General features: G+C 49.9%; 8 protein-coding genes across 8 annotated transcripts; 2 read left to right on the top strand and 6 right to left on the bottom strand.

Moving 5' to 3' along the window:
- Positions 1-457: 457 nt before the first annotated feature.
- On the bottom strand, positions 458-2,365 carry N7443_010352 (uncharacterized protein; the record flags this gene model as incomplete). Its single annotated transcript, XM_056890408.1, has 1 exon — positions 458-2,365. One exon carries the CDS (start codon positions 2,363-2,365, stop codon positions 458-460), a length of 1,908 nt encoding a protein of 635 aa, XP_056736899.1.
- A 1,414-nt stretch (positions 2,366-3,779) lies between these two features.
- Positions 3,780-4,099, bottom strand: N7443_010351 (YqaE/Pmp3 family membrane protein; the record flags this gene model as incomplete). Its single annotated transcript, XM_056890407.1, has 2 exons — positions 3,780-3,969; positions 4,083-4,099. The coding sequence occupies 2 exons, from the start codon at positions 4,097-4,099 to the stop codon at positions 3,780-3,782; spliced, it is 207 nt and encodes a 68-aa protein (XP_056736898.1).
- An 801-nt stretch (positions 4,100-4,900) lies between these two features.
- Positions 4,901-7,177, bottom strand: N7443_010350 (uncharacterized protein; the record flags this gene model as incomplete). The annotated part of the gene is made up of 4 exons (XM_056890406.1): positions 4,901-5,978; positions 6,028-6,680; positions 6,769-6,865; positions 6,933-7,177. 4 exons carry the CDS (start codon positions 7,175-7,177, stop codon positions 4,901-4,903), a joined length of 2,073 nt encoding a protein of 690 aa, XP_056736897.1.
- Positions 7,178-7,635: 458 nt separating this feature from the next.
- N7443_010349 (uncharacterized protein) lies at positions 7,636-9,263 on the top strand (the record flags this gene model as incomplete). Its single annotated transcript, XM_056890405.1, has 2 exons — positions 7,636-7,806; positions 7,854-9,263. The coding sequence occupies 2 exons, from the start codon at positions 7,636-7,638 to the stop codon at positions 9,261-9,263; spliced, it is 1,581 nt and encodes a 526-aa protein (XP_056736896.1).
- Positions 9,264-9,546: 283 nt separating this feature from the next.
- On the top strand, positions 9,547-10,510 carry N7443_010348 (H(+)-transporting V0 sector ATPase subunit c; the record flags this gene model as incomplete). Its single annotated transcript, XM_056890404.1, has 6 exons — positions 9,547-9,563; positions 9,690-9,702; positions 9,830-9,959; positions 10,054-10,210; positions 10,280-10,383; positions 10,449-10,510. The coding sequence occupies 6 exons, from the start codon at positions 9,547-9,549 to the stop codon at positions 10,508-10,510; spliced, it is 483 nt and encodes a 160-aa protein (XP_056736895.1).
- Positions 10,511-11,497: 987 nt separating this feature from the next.
- Positions 11,498-12,615, bottom strand: N7443_010347 (mitochondrial 37S ribosomal protein mS38; the record flags this gene model as incomplete). Its single annotated transcript, XM_056890403.1, has 2 exons — positions 11,498-12,186; positions 12,270-12,615. The coding sequence occupies 2 exons, from the start codon at positions 12,613-12,615 to the stop codon at positions 11,498-11,500; spliced, it is 1,035 nt and encodes a 344-aa protein (XP_056736894.1).
- A 677-nt stretch (positions 12,616-13,292) lies between these two features.
- Positions 13,293-14,619, bottom strand: N7443_010346 (guanine nucleotide-binding protein subunit alpha; the record flags this gene model as incomplete). The annotated part of the gene is made up of 5 exons (XM_056890402.1): positions 13,293-13,634; positions 13,692-13,950; positions 14,011-14,174; positions 14,234-14,418; positions 14,493-14,619. The coding sequence occupies 5 exons, from the start codon at positions 14,617-14,619 to the stop codon at positions 13,293-13,295; spliced, it is 1,077 nt and encodes a 358-aa protein (XP_056736893.1).
- Positions 14,620-19,077: 4,458 nt separating this feature from the next.
- On the bottom strand, positions 19,078-20,062 carry N7443_010345 (cupredoxin domain-containing protein; the record flags this gene model as incomplete). Its single annotated transcript, XM_056890401.1, has 3 exons — positions 19,078-19,483; positions 19,548-19,651; positions 19,715-20,062. 3 exons carry the CDS (start codon positions 20,060-20,062, stop codon positions 19,078-19,080), a joined length of 858 nt encoding a protein of 285 aa, XP_056736892.1.
- Between the last annotated feature and the right edge of the window lie 693 nt (positions 20,063-20,755).

The raw sequence follows: 20,755 nt of genomic DNA, 5'->3' as shown, positions 1-20,755 counted from the left end.
CCTGACGCTATAGCCGGAGTTCGTCACCACAGACCTGCACAACATTGTGGAGAACAAGAGGTTGCTCGTCTTCTGATCATCATCCATGACCATCTCCCACAGCTCGTCGGAGAGGGCTGGGCAGATCGAAGTTGTCGCCATTTCTTCACGGCTCCAAGGTGTCATTGGAATTGAGAAGGGGGATTGAGGTAAACTGAAGAAGTGAATTAGAGAGGAAATATTCAAGAGGAAGACCCGGGAAAAGACAAATGGGAGCAAAGTGACAGAAACACACTTCTATTCACCACGAAAGAGTTTTGATCTTCAAATGATTCTATTGATACAATTGTGTTCATCAACGTGCATAATACCACCAGGGCAACAGATATATACATATATAAACAAAGCATCCAGGTCCAGCCCAGGCTAACAAAAACCAAGAAACATTATTAAAAAAAAATACAAACAAGTACCCTCATCAGTCAACACGCAGGATCAGATCCTGCCCCCGCCTCGAAGGCGTCAAATTACGACTCGTCGGTGACCCTCTCTTTGGCATATCCTCGGGTCTTTTCTTCGGACTCGATGGGTATCCAACGGCGCCGGGATTTATTTCTGAGGGATATGGAACCTCAGAGGGTGAGACGGGCATGTCTCGTCCACGGCCTCGTTCAAGCCAGAGGTCATCGGGGCCCCATGGTGCTCCTGCGTCGCTGGGTGGGCGGGGACTGCTGCGGATTTGGACGCGTTTGATGTCGTCGCCGCGGACGATGCGTGGTCGGGATACTATCTCTGCAGGTGGTCCTAGCGTGTTCGAAAAAACATGCTTAGTATTGGGTTGATTGTGAGCATCGCTTAGTATGCGGCCTTGGGCGGTTGTAGAGGGTGATGTGAAAGAGGCGTTGGATGATGTTTCTTGTGATAAGCCGCCTGAGCTGTCCATTTGAGTACTGGTACCGTTTGATACGTCAGATCTGCGAAAGGCAGGCCCAGTGAATGGTGGTGTCAATCCCCTTGTGGTAGAAACAGGCGTAAGGGTTCGACTCTGGCCAGGTCGTTGTTGACCCGGGGCACGGAGGAACGGCTGTGATGGGAATCCGTCCTTAAAAGCACGAGGATTGGCCGGCAGCGGCAGCCCTGTCCTCACATTTGGAGATCCTGTTCTTGAGGCGGCGTTTTGTGTTCTCCCCATGATGCCCTGTTGGTATTCATCCTCTTCAAATAGTGTTTCTCCACTGATAGGACGATGGGTCCATCTGAGTGGTTTGGGATATAGTCCAGTTCCCTGGTTTTGCAAAGGCTCTGAAAGCGTGGCTTGTGATGATAATGTCCGAGGTGAGCCTCCCCATTCTGAATCGGAGCTAGCAGCCAACCCTATACGTCCTTGTCCCCGGAGCTCTTGGAGAGGCTCATCAATCTCAGGTGTAACCAATCTTGGAGGGCGTTGAGATCCTGGTTGCAAGGTGCGTGATGACTGAGACATTTCCGGCCGATTGACTAAAGCAGCAAATGAAGTAGACCCCGAGCCTGGACTTAGGCGGGGACCAGGCTCAGGTGATGAATCACGGGAAAAACCAGGAGGCTCAGCCATGGCACCCCCAATCTCAAAGTCCGAGTCTGGGTCTTCAACCCGGTTATTTCGTCGCCATCTCTTGCAGAGGAAGAACACAGCAACTCCAATAATGAAGGAACCTGCCACACCCGATACGACAGAGACTCCGATCACAGTACCAGCGTTGACATGGTGATCCTTATTCTCATTGGAGACAGCCGGACTGCTTGATGGAGATGAAGAACTGGTTGATTCCGAAGAGGTTTCAGTGCTGACGAAAGCGGGCGCTGCTCCAGTTCCAGTCGAGGTTGGATGGTAAGCAGTGATTGCAGAGTCGCCCGAAGTTGTAGAGGTAATCGATTGTGTAGTAGTTGCTGGGGTGGGATCAAAAGAAGTAGTGGTCGCTGGAGCGGAGTCGGCTGTCGTTGACTCGGTCGTGGAGGTAGACAACACACTAGGAAAGGTCGTTGCTGTGATTGTCTTATGTGTCTCCGACACAGCATCCGATACTGAGTCGCAGATCCTGTAGGCGTCTGCGGCGGAAGAACCTTTGATAATCGTCTTCGAACACAGAGCATAGACACAACTTAACGCCGCCTCTCCAATTGTAAGACCGCTGGATGTTTCTGTCCGGCACAAGCATTTCATGTCCGATATGGTGCTGCATTCTGCGGAAGTGTACTCAGCGTTGGCGAAGTTTTCTACGCATGTCTTTGCACAATCTGGGATGACGTCCCATAGAGACGAGCTCGAATCGCTTGAGGTGCTGGCCGAACATATGGCAACCCACGGAAGGACCGCAGCTAGTATCCTGTACGGAGGATGGAATAGCATACTGTGATGACTCTGTAACTGACATCAGTAACCAAATTCTCTCCCCGTATCTTGGCATACTTGGCTAACCTATTTAACGCTGTATGGGAATGACTACCCTCGAAGCCATAAGCTCTTTGAGGTTATCATCATCGAAACCAGTAGAACAGCTGCAATAGCAAGGGAATTGAAGCAAAGGCAGCAAAGTAGAAAAGAAGAAAAAGCCACGCAGCCTCAACACGGGCCTTGAACTAGTTAAACACGAAAAGTGAGCGCATCGCGATATTAGGCGCGTAGTGAATACGTCGATTATGACGCCCGAGCTGCCCACGCAATCAAGTATAATGAGCGCGAGGCGATTCTGAAACCCGGTATATGAGGCGGAGCAGATGTAGGCGCCATGATGGAACTAGATGACATCGTAGGCTGTGGTTTTGTCCAAGCAGCGAATACTTGAGGTGGTAAAGCGCCCTGGGTCCAGCGGTGGTTGGGTGGCTACGGTGTAGGCGCCAGCTATACGCGCCGGGGCTGCAGGGTGGGCGCTTAGAGTGCAGCGTAAATCACTGAACGCGCCGGGGGGTGTTTCAGGCTATTCTGATTTCGCTGATCGCTTTGATGTTTTCAAATCATGGGGGCTGGGAGTTTGCGCACTTGTCCCACGGTTGATGAAGTTGGTAGTAGGGTTGGCTCTTCGGCCCCGAGGCTTGATTCAGCCCCAAGGTTTCTAGAAAAGCTCCTCGTGATCGACGCAAGGAGTGACCAGCTCGTCCATGTCGATGTTTGTCTCTACGTTGGTGGCGTTGGTGCCGCCCTGTATCGACCAACTTAATAGAAGGTCGTCGCTCCCGCCTCATCCGATAGGGCCGCCGATGGGCACATCACACCACCCCAGCCTGCAGATCTGGGGATGATTCTGCTACGCATCTACGATGATCTAATTTCAGTATTTTCAAGATTTTCAAATAATTGCCATTCCGTCAAGGTAAAAAGCTAACCGACCACAGGCCAAGACGCAGAGCCCACTGTCAGTATAATATGAGGTGGTATCATTTGAAAAGCAAAAACAAGACCGATGATATCGCATAACAAAAGGAACAAAAAAAAACAAAAACAAAAGAAAAGGGTAAATAGACGATGTGCACGCAAGCGCAGTCACCGAAATTAGGCAATTATGGACATCGGGCTGATGCCAAGTAGGGGCTTGCTGCAGAAGGCTAGTCTCGACCGGACTGCGGCGGAAGCACACTGACGCCGGCGCTCGTTGGACAAATGCATCACTGCACTTGAAAGGAGCAAGGACATTGGGGTTTCAAGTGGAATCGATGGGAGATTGGCAACGGGGGATGTTCCTAGAGACAGAACATTCACAGACGCGGCGGCATCGCTTATGCGGTCGCTTGTCTAGTATTTGAAAATGATGTAGCTGCAGAGGCCGTTAGCGGTTGTTTTGAAAGCCTTCATGAGTTGGCAAGGGGTAGAGAATCACGTACAAGGCGTGGATAACACCAGGAATCCAACCAAGGATGGTCAAACAGATGTTGATCAGGAGATCAGCACCACATCCGCGCTCCAGGAAGACACCCAGAGGGGGGAGGATGATGGCGAAGATGATCTTGCAGATGTCACTGTGGTCGAGTTAGTCATGATGTTCGCTCGAGTGCGACCGGAACTGGAAAAAGGAGTGCGCAGGGAAGTTGAGTCGCATTCCAACTTTAGCAGCTCCAGGGAGACAACTTACGAGGCAGTGAAAGGCATGATGGCTGTGGTATTGAAATTTGGGGGAGGGATATCAGGGAGGGAGAAGTTTGGGAGAAGAATGCGGAGAGAGGCTTGCTTTAAAGAAAAAGGGAGACTGGCAAGCTTTAAAAGCGGTTGCGTCATGCCCCCGCCACTTGTGGCTCAGTCGGAATCTCATTGGTGGAGAAGTGTGGCTCAGCAACAGTGTTTCCACTCTCTTGATTTTCTCCGTTTCTAATAATTCTAATTCTAATTGCGATAGTCGCCTGTCCAAGGTTCCGTCTAAGATTCGCATGATGCGATCAAGTCCCAGCTACCCTTCATCGCGCCCAGGGCTACCGATGGATTATCTAGGGGTTCTCTCGGACTACGGACCTATCCCAACTCCCCGTTTGCTGGCTGCCTGGCAAGTGGGCTTGGCAACATGTATCTTATGATGGACCATCCTTGGCTTTCTCTTCACTATTTTCGTGGCGCTTATCAAACGGTCCAGCCCTACGTCTGCTAGCCTCCCACCTGCCAAGGCCACGCTACATGCCTTGTTCTGAAATTGGCTCGGCATGACCTCACTGCATCTAATACAAGTTCGTGCCGTGCGTCTAATACAAATTCGTGCCGTGCAGGGGTCAAAGTGGCTGGGGTTTCACGAGCGAGTGATGGTTGTGGCGTCTCCCCCCTGACGCAACCTGAAGTACTGACGATCTGACGGTCTGGAGTCCTAGCGGTGAACGCTATTCCTGATTCGGAATGATCTTGGGCCTCGAAGGTAAGTAACTAGGCAGAATATTTGAAAAGAGTGAGAGTCTATATTTAGTATTCCTAGTATACATCGAGCTGAGAGGTAAAATCGACGTCGTCGAGTAGTGCGTTCCACTGTGGCGCTTCAAGATCAGGGGCCACAGCCACAAACTCAGACCAGAGATGCTCCCAGCTTTCTTCGCCAATGTCATCGATCAACGCGAAGCCGAGAGCACTGTCCCCGGTCACGGTCGAGGAGGGCTGTACGAAACCTGAATTTTCGCCTGCATGAACGATCTGTGATACGCCGAGCCCGGATGCTGTATGACTAGATAGCAACTCCTCATGTGAAACATCCGGACCAGAGCCGGTCTGCGACCGCTGCTTATGGAGTGTAGACATTAATGTCTGTAAATTTTTCTGGATTCCTTCCATCAGGTTCATTGACTCTTGCTTGGATTTCTCCAGAGTCGCATAGGCAGCAAGCACCTTTGCTTTCCGAGCATCGGCGTCCGGTGCTTGGGGGTTGAACGAGACGTCCATCGCTAGAATCAAAGCCGCGAAGAACACATGGTGCATGACTGTCCAGAATCGTGCGGGTTTCAGCCCGACCTCGGAGTCCACCTCGTCCATCGCGTGTCGCAGCTCCAGTATTTTATAGGCAGAGCGGATACACACCGAGTGCGAATAGGCGTACTTGGGGTTCGTCACGCCTTCGAGGTGATATGGCCGATGAAGTCGACAGAGACGGGTGTGGATACTGAAATGTAAGCCAATCCGCTGCCAGGCAATGTGAGGTCGCTCTTTGCATATGGCCCGACTTTGTTCGATGCTATCATGGTCCAGTTTGAAGAATGTCGGAACACTGTCGACAAGATCATGAAATCGTTTGTCCAGCTGGAGAATATTGTCGTACTTTGGCTCTTGTGAATCCAGCAAAATAGACGGCAATGCATCAATGACTTCACGGCAAAGTTCTGATGACTTGACTCTGAAGAAGAACGCGGAAATGTTGGTGGGCACGGACAAGGGCAGATTTTGCTTAACCTCGGTACTTGTAATGAATTCATCGTCCGTGTTACTCGGCAAATCAACCTTCATGTGTTTTGGCTGAAAGGTGTAGGCCCCTTCTTGAGGCCCACCGGAAAACGAAAGCAGCCTGCATGTTATGAGCATACTTTTCTGGAAATCGAGAAACTGCGACTTACCAGTCAGATGCTACCATGCACCACCAGAGACGTCTTTGAACCTCGACTTCAATCATATCACAGCCCTTAAGCCTGCGCTCTTCCCGAGACTTCGCCGTATCCAAACGATGGATTCCCAAGTCTTTCGACATCAAAAGACACCGGTGACGAAGCACATGAACCTTGAGCGGGAAACCATCAGTATTCATGAGCAGATGAGCCATGGTGCCAATGGCAACAAGAGCCGTGGTCGACGGCTTTAGTATTTGACGAGGATGATCCAAGATAGCCAGTGCAAGACGAGCGTATGCCATGAAAGCCGATTTCGCCTCCCATTGGGTTGCGTTCAGCTTCTCCAGGAGCTGAGGCGTCCAAACAAGCGCAGCCCCGGCAAATACGGCGAAAAGCAACATCAAGTCTGCAGCCGGTGGCTCTTCACCCTCGAGAAAGCACTGATATGTGCGATCCATCAGGATACGAGTAGACGGAATATGAAGAACGCCAAAAGTCGGCTGCAATACTTTCGCAAAATTATCGAACAGGTGTTTTGCTTGTCGTAGTGGAGGAAGCTTGCGAGTCATATCGATGAGGCTTGGGTACTGAGTGTGCTCATAGGGGTTTGAGTCGGATGGGGGATGTGAATTGAATGGCATAACATAGTGAGAGCCAAAAGCCTATGCAACGATCAACAATTAGATCTATTAGATGTCTTGCAATGGATATGCGTACTACCTCTGAACTGTGTATAGAATTTGTAAATACCCCCTGACGTTCTACATCGGCCTTTGGAGGCAAGACTTGTTTTTCAGTCATTCCTTCTTCCAACCGGCGAATACGCTGAAGAAGCTCCTCAACATTGCTTTGAATTGTTAGCAAGGGGGAAAGGGGGTCTTCATGAATTCATGATTAGAATATCAATTACTTACTGCTTATCAAATTCCGCTGGGTTTTCAGGATGCGCTCCAGCTGGGACTTGTGAAACATCTTGTGGCCCTAGAGCCCCTGCGCTCTGCCCTGCGTAGTTGCATGCAATATCTCGCAGCACGCAGTTCGAGCATGGCTGAGCACGATCACACCGGCGCTTCTTTTCACGACAATGTAAACAAGATAGAGGTGGTCGATTCCATCGGTGAGTCACTTGGATCGGGTTGCCTTGATTATCACGTTTCATGATCGAGCATGTAGTGCTGGATCGATCCAACTGCTGCTATGCAGATCCCAGCCCGCGGAGCTCCGCGGGGATTGTTTCTTTTAAATTCCAGAGGGACTGGCTTTTTTATTGAAACCTTAAGCCTGCTAAAGACCAATAAAATGGAATTTGCTGTCCTAGTCTGAAAGGCTAACAGAATACAGCAAGGTGAGATGCGACGAAGTCCGCGGATCCTATGGGATGTCCGCGGGGGCGCTTACCAGATACGGCTAGCTCACCAGTAATTGGAACATTAATTTCATCAGATTTATGCGACGTATTGTAAACTATACATTAAATTACATGTCTTATTCCTCTAAATGTCGCGCATCTAACTGGTCACTCCCCACAGCTCCAACTTTTGTTCTGCTTGACATTCCGCGTCTGGAGTCGATGTCCTGATGTCAACGATTTCCAGGTTCGGCCTCGATTCTATGGCCATGAGGATCTCCCATCAAACCGCACCGATCCGCCTACTGCGCAGCTCAAATCGAGCTCCGAGCTCGAGATGCGCAAACAAATGGTTTGCGACGGAGACAAATCGCAAGACTTCGGGCAAGGACTTCTCGCCATTTGCCTACACATGGCTTACTAGGACGCCGCAGGCTATTGTGAGCCTTTGATACCTTCGCTGTGACCAGACACATACTAACGGCAGCCAAAGAACGCTGATGATATCTTGTCAAGTCTTCCCTCCAAATCGTCCGTCAATGTCGCCTCGGATTCCGTTCCCCTCCTGCTTGTCACCCCCAGCTTTGCCCACTGGATCGACACTTCCAATCCGTTCCTTGGATCCTTGATAGGCCGATTATATCCCGATCTTCCAAAGTCCATGCCGCTCTACGCCATCGCAGCAGTCATTGATAAACTTCCGAACTCGACGCATTCTGGACGATCTATCACTGGAGACAGTGGTGACTCTGAGTTCGAATCGTCACAATCCGAGGGTCTGTCACTTTTGACAGTTCAACGAGAGAATGTTCGAGGGAAAGCAGCGGCTGCTCGGCGCATTGGAGGCCCGGCAGGCGAAGAGTCCGACCTTGTTATTTCCATCCAGGACACCAATACTTCGAATGGAACCGCGCATGAAGTTGGTATACGCCTTGCAAACACGGTTTTTATCAATGGGAAAGAATCTACGCTCATGGGCATGCGCTGGTTTTATAATGATGATGTCGGCGCATACATCATGAGCAAAGCGGTGAACCTCACAAGTTGCTCTCTTACCTCCGTCTCTTCTGCTACGAACCCCAGCCTGACTATTCCACTTGACCCTGTGGGTGAGCGTAGGCGCGTTATTACCGGCATGGGAAATATCCTGCGCCAAGTGTCAAAGTCGACAGACCCAACCTCGGTCGAGCCAATGCCGGCTTCCACCGAACTGGAAATGGCGCTTCCCCGCTATATTAAAGAGCATAATATCTTGGATCAAAGAGTCTCTGTCTGGGCCTTGATTGAGAAGCCCGACCTGGTTATTGCCGATCGGGAGTTCACTTCCACACAAGATCGAGTCACTCAGTCCTTGCGCAAGGGTGGCAAGCTGCACCGTGTCATGAGCGGTGGAGGCGGATGGGGAAAGAAACAGGGCCTCCTTTCGCTGGACCCAGAGTTTAGCTTCCCTGGGATGGCTCGTCCTAATGGGCTCGTTACACTGGATCAAATCTTCAATCCCAGTGCAGATGCGCCTATGGATATGCCGTCATTCCTTGCCAATGGGATGATTGGTGAAGATCTCTCTCTTTTGTCGCAAGTCGCCACGGAAGGCGATTTTATCGAGTTCTTTGTCGGGTTAGAACCGAAACATTCACAAGACGAGGTTACGAGCAACACTGATGCGCAAGCATCTGTCACCTATCGCTTTGGTGTTGTTGCCAATGCTGACGAGGTGGATACTGAATCTTTGGTCGAGAACAAAGAAGACCTTGTCGTTGTGCCAAGTTTGTTCGGAGCATTGTCTGAGAAGGCAATCACGTACTCCCAGCCAGTTGTGGACGGAGCAGAGACATCTAGATCCTGCACCAAGCTGGATATACCGGGATGCCGAGTGACGGTGAACCCTGTACAATAACGAGCCTTGGACTTTTGTAAGATAGAAGGGAAAAGAAAACCTCGATGAAGGTGAAATTCCATTGTATACAACCAAAGATCAATGTGGAGCATATACCGTGCCAAGACAATTTCACGTGACCCGAGACCAGCGTGGTGGCCTCTGACCTCGTAGGACTCTCCATCCTCCCGATTACCGCAACCTCCTCATCCACGGCTTGAGCCTGCACATCTCGGGTCTCCTACCATCTATTTTAAGCTCAATACTCTACTAGAGAAGCTCACCGAGCTCCCATATCTTCAAAATGGCCACTGAGCTTTGGTAAGTCGCCATGCAGCCTCCATCAGCCCCCTGGGTGCTTGACAGCTATGGATCGCCGGTCCGCTGGCTCGCTGCCCGAAGGCTTCTAACCATTGATGAATCACTGCTAACTCAACACTTCAATAGCCCCGTCTATGCGGTTAGTCCAACTTCCTAGATTCCCCGAGTCCAACCCGTTCACGTCTCCGTGTTCCCCCCATCCCCTCCACATCTTCAATCACCTACGTCAAGCTAGCCTATCAACAATACTGATGCCATTCTTCTAGCCCTTCTTCGGTGCGCTGGGCTGCACGTCCGCTATCGTCTTCACTTGCTTCGGTGCCGCCTATGGTACCGCTAAGGCCGGTGTTGGAGTGTGCAGCATGGCTGTCCTCCGTCCCGACCTGATCGTCAAGAGTACGTCGAGCCCCATTTTTTCGATATCAATTTCTCAAGACACATCCCTTGGACCATGTCGCCTGCATTGTCATTTCGCTGACTGAAACTTCAGACATTGTCCCCATTGTCATGGCTGGTATCATTGGTATCTACGGTCTCGTCGTGTCCGTCCTGGTCGCCAACGACCTCACCCAGCAGCTTCCTCTGTACACTGGTTTCATCCAGCTGGGTGCTGGCCTCTCTGTCGGTCTGGCTGGTCTGGCCGCTGGGTAAGTTCCAACTCGGTTGATCTGAACAACCTATCAAGCCTTCTCATGACTAATTGATATCTTCTACAGTTTTGCTATTGGTATCGTTGGTGACGCCGGTGTGCGTGGAACTGCTCAGCAACCCCGCCTCTACGTCGGAATGATTTTGATTCTTATTTTCGCTGAAGTCTTGGGTAAGTCTTGTCGCTTTCTGGTCCAATTCAGCCCCCTCCCATTCTAACGAATCATTCTCTCACAGGTCTTTACGGGTTGATTGTCGCTCTTCTCATGAACTCCCGCTCGAAAGCCTCCTGCACCTAAACGAGCATCTTCTCGTCTCACCTGGAATCCGAATTCTGAACCTAGCTACCTCTTCAAGGTATCTAGCTCAGACCGGTTTCCGACGTGTGATTCTCGACCCTCCGACCCCGTCATAACAACTCACGAATTCCCTCGCATTATGTCGGGCAACGAGGAAAGCGGTGCAAGGAAAGAATGATTTTGGCAATGATAATTTCATTTTGACAAGAACTTCTTTTTTGGTGGTATTTAGAACTAGGAAACCCTTCCTCAGGGGTGGTCAGGTGTGGTAGATATTGGACTGGCTTACAATTGCATGAACGCGCGCTGGATACTGTACTTTATATGGGTCTCGCTGAGCCGGGCCCTGAACTTGGTTCTTGTCCGTCTGGCTAAGCTGTGGATTTTACACACCCTTTTTATTTTCTCGGTTATGGCTCTTTGTTGTCCCTTTCTTTTGGTTTGCCGGGTCTTTGTATTCGGTCTGATATAAGAATCTCGATATGTTCATTTCATATTTCTGCCGGCAAAGACCTGGGTGTAGGTGCACGTGCATGCATGCATGCGTATGATATGCATGATTTTAGAGTCTCCCAGTAGTTCTACTTAAGACGTGAAATGTCTTTGAATCAAAGTTTTTAGTTTTTTTTTTTTTAGATCTACCCATGCACAGTATAACAGAGTTGAACTGAAAATCAAAAGAGCAGAATCTATTGGGTAGTCCGCAATGTATGAGGGCCGTGAAAGCCGCACATTAGAAACAGCTCAGTAACCACAGAAGCGTCTCAAGGACATGGCAGCGATTGGATATTTAGTGTAATGTAAGAGAGCAAAGGAAGAGGAGACGGAGGGAGGGAAAAAAAATTCGCAATGTACGATAAGAAGTAGGATATATGCCCTGAAAGCCAGACAACACTAAGCCTCAACCCAAGACGATGCAAAGACGTGGGCCAAAGATGCATCCGATGAACCGAACGAGAAAAGCAGAATGAAAAATGAAAGACCAGTCTAGGCCTTGTCGAGTTTTCGTCTAAGAGTACGCGTTCTCCGCATCAGCTTCTTGAACTTGTGCTTCTTCATCTTGACCTTGCGGCGGCGCTTGGTGCTAATGGCGTGGATGGTTTGGTTGTGGCGACGGCGCTCGACGTAGGTCATGCCGGAAGTGGAGCCAGGTGCGTCGATGGTAATGCCGTGCTCGGGGTCACGGACAAAGGGACCAGTGGAGGCCTCGTAAGTCTTGCGACCATCGGAATTGCAAGTTTCCCGAATTGTCAGCACGGTGGAGTAGGTTGAAGTCTCGTGCTGGTTCTGGGCTTCGGACTCCATGGCTTCGGAGGAGTTCATGTCCATGGGAATCGGAGGGGGAGGAGGGTGGAAGGGACGCAGGCGACGGACATAGTCTTCCACAGACATGTTGGACTCGGTGCCATCGAACATCTGGAGCTCACCGTTAGGATCGCTCGTGAAGCTCCGCTGGAGTTGGCCGAACTGGTCCTCGGGCTCCGACATGCCATTGGCCATAGACTCCATGTTCTGGGCAGTGGAGGACAGGGTGAAGATGACATCTTCGGGCTCGTTCTTAAGGAACTTCTTTGACGAGAAGATCGCATCGAAGGCTTCGGTGGATGAGGTCGGGGGAACCGTGGTGGTCACGGAGATCGGGCGGTGAATGGAGAAGAATGAAGCGACATGAACGTCTTGATAACAAAGCATGTTAGCAAATAATCTTGAATGGGATATACAATGTAGGGTAAAGGAAATCTAGGACTGAGACACTCACCATGCGGCTGTCGGTGCTGTGTCGAGGGGACACTGGGAAGCTTCGAAAATGCCGCATGCTGTTGGCTAGCCTTGGATCCGTTGCGGGCACTGTTATCCTTGCCGCGGCGGCGGGCCGCCTTGCCCTTCTCGCCGGAAGAGTTCACACCCTTGGCCGGAGTCGAGGTATCCATGCGACGAGAGCCATCGCTGGGCGGGACCGGAGGTTTGGAAGAAGATGAGGAGTACCGACGCTGTTGCACATGGCTGGTCGCACTGAGCAGACCGGTAGAAGAAACATTCTGGGCGGAACGAGGTATGCCGGACAGAGGCGCCCATGCGGCCCGGCGTAACGATGTTGACAACATGGTGGACGTAGGACCCAGCAACTGGGAAGAGTTGGAGATAAGTCTGAATCGGAGGCGAAATCGTCGGGCCGGAACTCGGCGCCTCTGATCATGCGAATATTATGTAATCTTGTGCCTCAGGTGTCACTTTCAGCAACTTGTGAAACAACTGGAGATAGGTCATTGAGTCTCGACACAATGACTGTTTACTGCTAATGGGCTTTGGTAGTGTACTAAAGAGAGCTTATTGAGTTCATTTATGAGGAAAACAAAGAATAGTGATAATACAGGGAACAGTCCTCAGGTATCACACATCTGCAGCGACAAAAACAAGTGGTATCATCCTGCAAATCAATAAGAAAGAAAAAAAAAGAGAGAAGGACAACTTCGCTGAAACAGAAGCGGGGCATTAGTTGGCAAAATCGAACGGGCTTTTGGATGCAACGTAACAGACCCAAGGATGGGCCAGAGAGCCGACTCCTCCTTTATATCAAGACGCCTCGTAAAGGAAAATGAGAGATTGGAAACAAAACAGAGCGAAGAGTTCTGGCGGTAATGTATAAGACAGAAGGAGAATGGAGCCGCCGAGGAATGCAACAGAGGAAATGGCTAGAGAGCTCGACAAGAAACGAAAATCAACTTCGTGGCAACAATGACGTTCATCAAAAAGGCCACCGGTATTTCTGAATGCCGCTGCCTTATAGTATGAGGGTATGGAGATTCTTCTGGATAATCATATCCTGGACTGAATCCATGGTCGCCCGCAGCAATGTGGTGTCTGTGGCGTTCGTGTAATGAATGTAGATCTCGCGATCTGGGATTCGGTTGATACCGCGGAAACGATCGGAGAAGTACCGTGCGGCAGCATCAAAGTCTGTGCTGGAGCCTGTGTAATCGGGGAAATGCTTGGAGATGTTGGAAATGGCGAGTTTTCCTTTGAAAAGATCGATCTTGTTGAGGAAGAGAATGATGGGTTTCCGCTTGAACCATTCGCCGTTGACTAGAGATTCAAACAACATCATGGCTTCATGCATTTGGTTCTGCGATGTGAATGAGCGACGGTGGCCTGCAAATGGTGACTGTAATTGTGAACTTACCGCGTTCTGGTCTTCAACCAGACATTGGTCGTATCCAGACAAGGCGACCATAAATAGCAGACATTGAACACCCTCGAAGCAATGAATCCACTTCTTCCGTTCTGAACGTTGTCCACCAACATCCATCATACGGAAGTTCATTTGCCCGAGCTCGAACAAAGTTTCAGTAATACCCGTAGTGCGAAGTCGTGCTTGCAACATGTCCTGGTTATCGGGAAGCCAACCGGGCTTGAAAATGCGGTCCAAAGACTCGTGGAAGCTGTAGCGCATTGTCAGAACGGGATTTATTCGATAGGCGTGACTGGCAAGGTAAACTTACTATACCAAATTATCATGTAGGGCGAATTCGTGACCACGCGCAACGGCCTTTTGCACGCCGGCATCAAGCCACATATCCCTCATCGCGTCCCGAACCTTCAAGTCAGAGAAGGCCTCATCTGAGCCCACATCCGGGTCCGTGTTGTCTAATAATTCCGCAAGCGACTTGAAATAAACGGTCAGCATGCAGATCGAATAACTAGAACATATCAAGGGGAATATACTCTTGTCTCTTCATGCTCAAAATCAATGCTTTCAGCGTTCATAATATCCAACAATACCTTGAAGGCAATGACAATGTTTGAATAAATGACGGCCCGTGTTGTATGGCGCTCTTCCTCGGGGAAACCTCGGCTGTGAATAATGCGCATTTGCTTGATGATCGTTGACTTGCCCGACTCTCCGGCACCTGGTATCATGTTAGCATATAATACATGACGGGAACCATGCCAAATGGGACTGGTATCGCGAAGCATCACGTACCCAATAGCAAGATCTTAATTGTCCGATCCATTGTCTTCTTGTCATTCTTGATCCCTCGGTCTATGCGGGCATTTTGCTGGAGAGCGTCCTTGTCCGCCTCTGCGGGCTTCGACGCGATGCAACCCATGATTCAGGAACACGTCGGTATATCTGGAGACAATCGCGAGTCGTTAGTGATGGGAACGGATCTCGGCGCTGTGATTTCAGTCGCGACATGACGGTGCCAGTGCCGACTCGATCTGAATCAGGGATGCGATGGTGCTACGCCACTTGCGCGTTCCCCCCAATTCAGAATCAGAGACAGACAATGATTCGCCTGGACTTGAGGCTGTGGCACCGCCAGACAACCAAAAGGTGGTGAATGTTGACCTACCTATACAAAAGACTCTTCTCTACTTTGAAACGACCCACGCAACGAATGAACGTCTGCCGGCGCTTGTTCTAAGCACGTCGGGGGTTTGAAATGATTATTTCCCCACACCCAGGAACTGCCACGTTCCGTTATGAATGGTGCCGCCGGGTTTCCAATTGGGCCAATTTATCCTCCGAGACAAAAGCCGAGTCCGTAACGTGGTGGGTGCGACGTCGAGTTTGTCGCTCGGCGATTCGAAGGGATTCGAGGGGGAAGTCCGGTGACAGCCGGGTAGCGCGCGGTGAAGTTAAGTACCGACTTTCGCGGGGGGCGGGCGGCAAAGGCTTGGGAGGTGGAGGAATCGTAAAGACGGAATTTCCAGAACCGGCGGATAGAAGGAACGAAAGGGACCGCCAGGTCAAGACCACTCGCGAGAAGAAATCGCGAAAGCGGAGAGGTGGAGGAGGGAGGAAAGGAAGCAGAGTCAGCGCAGTATATCTCTGCCGTCCCACAAGAAGCCCACAAGCGGGGAGAGCAAGTGCGGTTCGCAGGCACTTAATCTTAGTGACGGTTGACCAGTAGGTAGAAAGGAATTCCGAGCACAACGGAATGTGACTATGGCCTTTTGTTCTGACTGTTTGCCGTCTTTCCTTCGTTCTGTTTTCCCTGGATTCTGTATTTCGTTTCTTGAACTTTCTAGTTCTGTAATTTCCTCATTCTCTATTTTTTTCCTGGTCTTTCCTATTTTCCCTATCTCCCTAGTTATTCAATATTTTATTTCCTTTTTTCCCCTTTCCTCACAGTAGAGCAGGGTCCACCGGATGGGGCCAAATCCTCCTGTCCGATTTGCCCGAATAATACAATGATCACTGACCGGGATTCATGCTGTAATCGGTTACGTGTCTATCGCCTTGAGGCATACTATCTGCAGATGCGATTTTGTTTCTGCAACCACGCGAGAAAGGGATGGCATGGATGCCCGCACGCTTCCAGAACCATGACCCCAAAAAGACTATTTGAATAGCGGGCAGGGGCTGAGAATCTGAGGACCTGAGCCTTACCAATTCATTATTGGACACTATTGATCTCGCGAGGCTGCCCTGCTAGGGGTCAATGACAAGCATTATGCATAGGAGTTATGATTTGGGCACCCCCTGAGATTGTACTTGAAGATGTTGCAGATACTGATACTACCACTCCGTACTTCGTACTGCGTATACCGTAATCGACGTACGGAGCACAGTGTACCCAGACAGGATAGACAGCTGGCCAGGTGGACAGGTGGAGAGGTGGAGAGGAGTGGACTCTTCGATGGTTCTTCGCCAAGCGCTATGCACGACGGCGATCACCGCCTTGTCTGGAATTGAATGGAATGCAAAGAAATTTCTGAAACGTTGGATTCCGTTGCCCGAATACTGCCCCTTGTTCGTCCAAAGTACCGATCTTGCTTCTAAGCTACTGTAGGTTCTGCTGCACAGAAGGTCAACCCATTCCTCCAACTCCATAAAGATGCGCTCCAATTAACAAACTTTGATTTCACTAGTAGCGCCATTTCGCTTACTGACGCCGGGGTCGCTCTAGGACCCGATTTGACAACTTCGAACCAGGAAAAAGGGAAAGAACCCTCACCAGTTCGGCGGTGGAGCTTGTCAAAGCAACTCCACCGCAACCCGTGTCCGGTAAAATGGAGCCCGTGCTCGCCAACCTGGGACTTCTGACTCGTACACTGCACGAGCTTAGTCTCAAAATGAAATAGTCCAGGTCACGACACGAGGATATATCCTCTTTGTTCGCTACCTAGATAAATCTGCACTCCACAATGCCTGCATTACCGTTCTCCAGACCTATCGAGGGTCCGTTCGGTTCTCCCTCGCCGGTTTCACATTTCTCCTCTTCTCACGCCGTTGTGCGAACTAAGGCAGGGGGTCATCCTTTCGCATGCCGGGGTGGAGTCCGATTCCCCTATCATAGGAGACACGGCTCAGATCGACTGCAGACTCCCGATCTAGAAGCGAATTATCTCCGGGCACGAACGTGGCTTAAGCGTCCACATGGTTCGGAGTACCCAGTAGTCGCCCTTGGCATAGGATCCATCGGCGTCCCCGGATGACATGGGGAGGTACCTCGGACCTCCCAAGATCTACGTTCAGGCCACCCAAATAGCACATGTCCGATCGCGGGACTTGTTCTCAGGACTCAAAAACGGGTGGAGTGGATTAAGGCTTTCGGCGATGAAGACATATCTGGACGATGGAGTCCCGCTTGGCAGATATCCGGTCGAGCCTAGTCCATTGCTGTTCCAAAGTGACGACGAGTCTTGCCTGATCGATCGATAGCGTTTCGGTGCTGTTAAGAGGTACGCGGACAAGCCTCGACTCGACTCCTACGGTCGAGCCCTCCGAACTGATTTTTTGGGGAATCGGGGGAGCCACATGGGCCAGCCCAATCTCTGTCAGCGGCGATCATCCTTGATTGCGGCTTCCAGAGCTACCAATGTCAATTAATGTGCAGAACGGGCCTTTAGAGTTTGGCAACCTAAAGTTTACCGCCACCTGGCTGCCAGGGGTGGCGGAGTTGGCGGTCTTCAGAGCTTCTAAATGGGCATCCTTCCACAAGGAGAAGGACATTGAACCTCGCCTCGGAAAGCTTTGGCCCTAGCTGACGATCAGGGAAAGACCCCACGGCAGACGGTCCAGAAACGTCGACCAGTGGAACCTAGCAAATTAACCGTTGTCGATCAACATTTGACAGCAGATCCTGACCTTCAGGGGCCATCGGGTGTTTGGCATTTGCTTCCGGAGAGGAGATACCAATTTGGGTTCCTGGCCCGCCTGGTCTAGTTGCAGCATTTCGGAGAATTTAATCTTACAGACTTCTTCCAAAGTTGAGACTGTATCTCGGGCCATGCGATCCCCAATGTTCTATCTTCAGCTCATCAGGTTGTCTAAGCGACCGGTGCATCTGCACTGTCACGAATCAACTATAATTGACTTTGGATGTGGCTTGGTGCATGAGGCCATGCTCTTATTAGGAATTAGGCTCACTTTTATTCATTATTGGGAACAGGTAACTGAGGTTCGCATATCAAAGTTTTTGAAATACTACGCCTCTCTGCGAGAGAGAGGAGTATTTACGAATTATCCGAGCTTCTGCCAGGGATTCTGCGAACTTGTTCCTCGAACAATCCTATAACCGCTTCAAAGCCATCCCCGCTCATACGACATCTTCTGATTCGCACGTTTCTATCCGTCTGACAGGGGTATACCCGCCTCGGAGCACTATCTGTTGAGTAGACGCGAATATATTTAGTAGGTTTTAGCTGGTAGGGGTGCTTACTATGCCAATGGATCTTACACCTAGTATCTTTAGAACAGTATATGCTGTGCGTGGCGTGTGTCAGATAGAATATAGGTCGGGTGAGAATCGAGATTTGGCGGGAGTGATTTCTGCGATAGATTGAAACACTCGCTCCAGTCCTTTCTTTCTAGCGTCAACCTCCATGAAGGATCCGACCTAGTTATCGCACCATTCCTTCTCGTCCACGCCGAATATAGATTGCGGCTGCGGAGAAGCCGTCTTAATTGTCCCATACCCCGTCTTCCCCGCTCCTTTTGTAAGTTTTAGTGCTGTTTTCCCGCCTCTCTGCCTAGTAGCCGTTGCGCCATACTAGCGGGAAAGGAATGCTCACTTTTTGACTGGGCTTCAATCATCTCAGATCAAGCTTATTGACCATTGAATATATGTAAATGGGCTAACGTTAGTGCAAGATACATGTTGGTGGTAAGCCTAGTCATCCATGCCTGTCCCTCAACATATCCCTTCATTGAGGCGGGGGCCTGCATGCACTTTCGTGAGCATTACCTAGACAGATGCCTAGCAACTAAGGTTTATTCATAATTTGTGAGCAAAGTGAAACATCCATGTCTATTGTACGGGTCAGTAAATTTTACCTTACCTACATAACATATATATATATTCTAGAATTAAGCCAAGGACCAATTGTACATCCATGGGTATAGTTATCCCTACACACATTTGAAGATTTGAAAACCCTGATAAACGTGGGATTTCAAAAGGCGTGGACTTTTAAATGCGATAGAAGGCCATCGGTGAATGTAATACGGATAGTATCCAAATCATTCAGTTCATTGAAAGTCACTTTTAAAAAGCACATTGTCCCCACCATCTCCAACCATTTCACTCTCCTTGAAATGAACAAATCTGAATATAGGCCTAATACATGAACATAGCTACTGCAATAGAGAAAACTAAAATAATACTCACGTCATTGACATGTAGAGCGTTTGCATCACTTGAAGAAGAACTTCCCATAGATGTGCTGGCTGAGCTGGAAGTGGTTGAGCTAGAAGTGGATGTCGCAAGGGTGGAAGAGCTAGTGCTGGATGTAGTTGGGCTAGAGCTGCTTGAGCTGGAAGTCTCCGAGCTAGAAGTGCTTGGGCTTGAACTGCTCGAAGACTTCCCCCCTGCGCTAGAGCTGCTAGCAGATCCGCTGCTTGTGGAAGCGGAATCACTACCTGGTGCTCCTAAAACCCCGCCTTGGGCATTAGCAGGCTCAGAGCTTGCGCTTACTCCGGCTGCCGCCGCTTTGAATGCAGCGAGAGTGTCGTGACCGCTGGAACTGAAAAGGAGGGTTGTGGTCAATGTGGATGGATCCGTGAATTTCAGGAAATCGGTGTACTCACGGCGGATTTATCACTGCAACCATGCCAGCCTGACAGTGTCCAATTTGAGCACAGTATAGCCAGATAGGATCCGTGTTGTTGACCGTCAGAGTGAAGACCATTTTCTATATTCAAGTTGAGGACTTAGTCAGTACGATTCCACTTGGATCGAAGTTTGCACGTCCTACCGATTCACCACTTGCAGGCGCCACAAATCCACTGAATATACTTGAATCGCTCAAAGGTTGACAAGGTTTGGCAAAGGACGACTGAGCCACCGAATGATTTCCCGGGTAGAAATGAAACTCGACTTTATCGCCTGCGGAAACTGTGAGAGAATCTGGATCAAAAGTGAAACCATCTTCGCCCACATCAACAGACTGGACTGATCCTGAGCTGGATTGAGAGGATGTTGCTGATGACTCGGAAGTCGAGGATGGCTCTGCAGTCGTGGTAGTGCTTTGCCCTCCGCCGTACTGCGCACTAATCACCTGAAGCCAAAAGAAGGACAGGACAAGCTGGAATATTCTTGCCATTCTGCTGATGAACAGGATGAAAAATGTCTTTGTTTCATTTCTGAAAACCTCCTAGACGATCGTAGGTCTTTTATCAGACATGGCTAGCTAGCCCTGCACCCAAGTTCATTTGCTATGTTAAGGAGCTAACGAATGGGGCGAATGCCGGGGAGAGTTTGACATAACCATGGATTGCCATTGAACACCAGATGCCAAATTCAGTTGCTGTAGTTTGAGTTTCCATGGCCTCTGGGAATAAATAGGCAATGCGGTTCGTGTTACTCGTATTCCCCCCGCCGCCTCACGTCACATGACGTATTTTTGGGGAAAAATTCTAGACCATCTTTGAGGCATTGCTGTTGGCAATGTGACTTCTTTGCGTTATATGAACCACTGAGAAAAACGTGCTTGCGCCACGTGGTTTGAGCTCAGGCATCATCACTGGCTTCAACTCAGGAAGCCTCGGAACTTATGGGGACGTACCCAAAAAGGGCATTTTCCCCTCCATCCATTAAGAGATAATGGTCTCTGTACTCGTGGAAATGACCGGTATAATGAGATATCGCCACGGTCGCCGGTGACCAAGCAACCATCATATAGAAATATGTATCATCTTTCCCTCGCTTGGCATCTCGAATTCACAGTACGCACAGTATTTTCTACCACTGCTATCTCGTTTTTGACCGTCTACCATAACACCAGACCATCAAGATG

Source organism: Penicillium atrosanguineum, assembly GCF_028827265.1.
Source record: "Penicillium atrosanguineum strain IBT 20685 chromosome Unknown utg000008l_segment0_segment0, whole genome shotgun sequence".
Lineage (NCBI taxonomy): Eukaryota > Fungi > Ascomycota > Eurotiomycetes > Eurotiales > Aspergillaceae > Penicillium > Penicillium atrosanguineum.
Note: the sequence above shows the minus strand (reverse complement) of the source record. Positions and strands in the feature narration are given on the sequence as shown.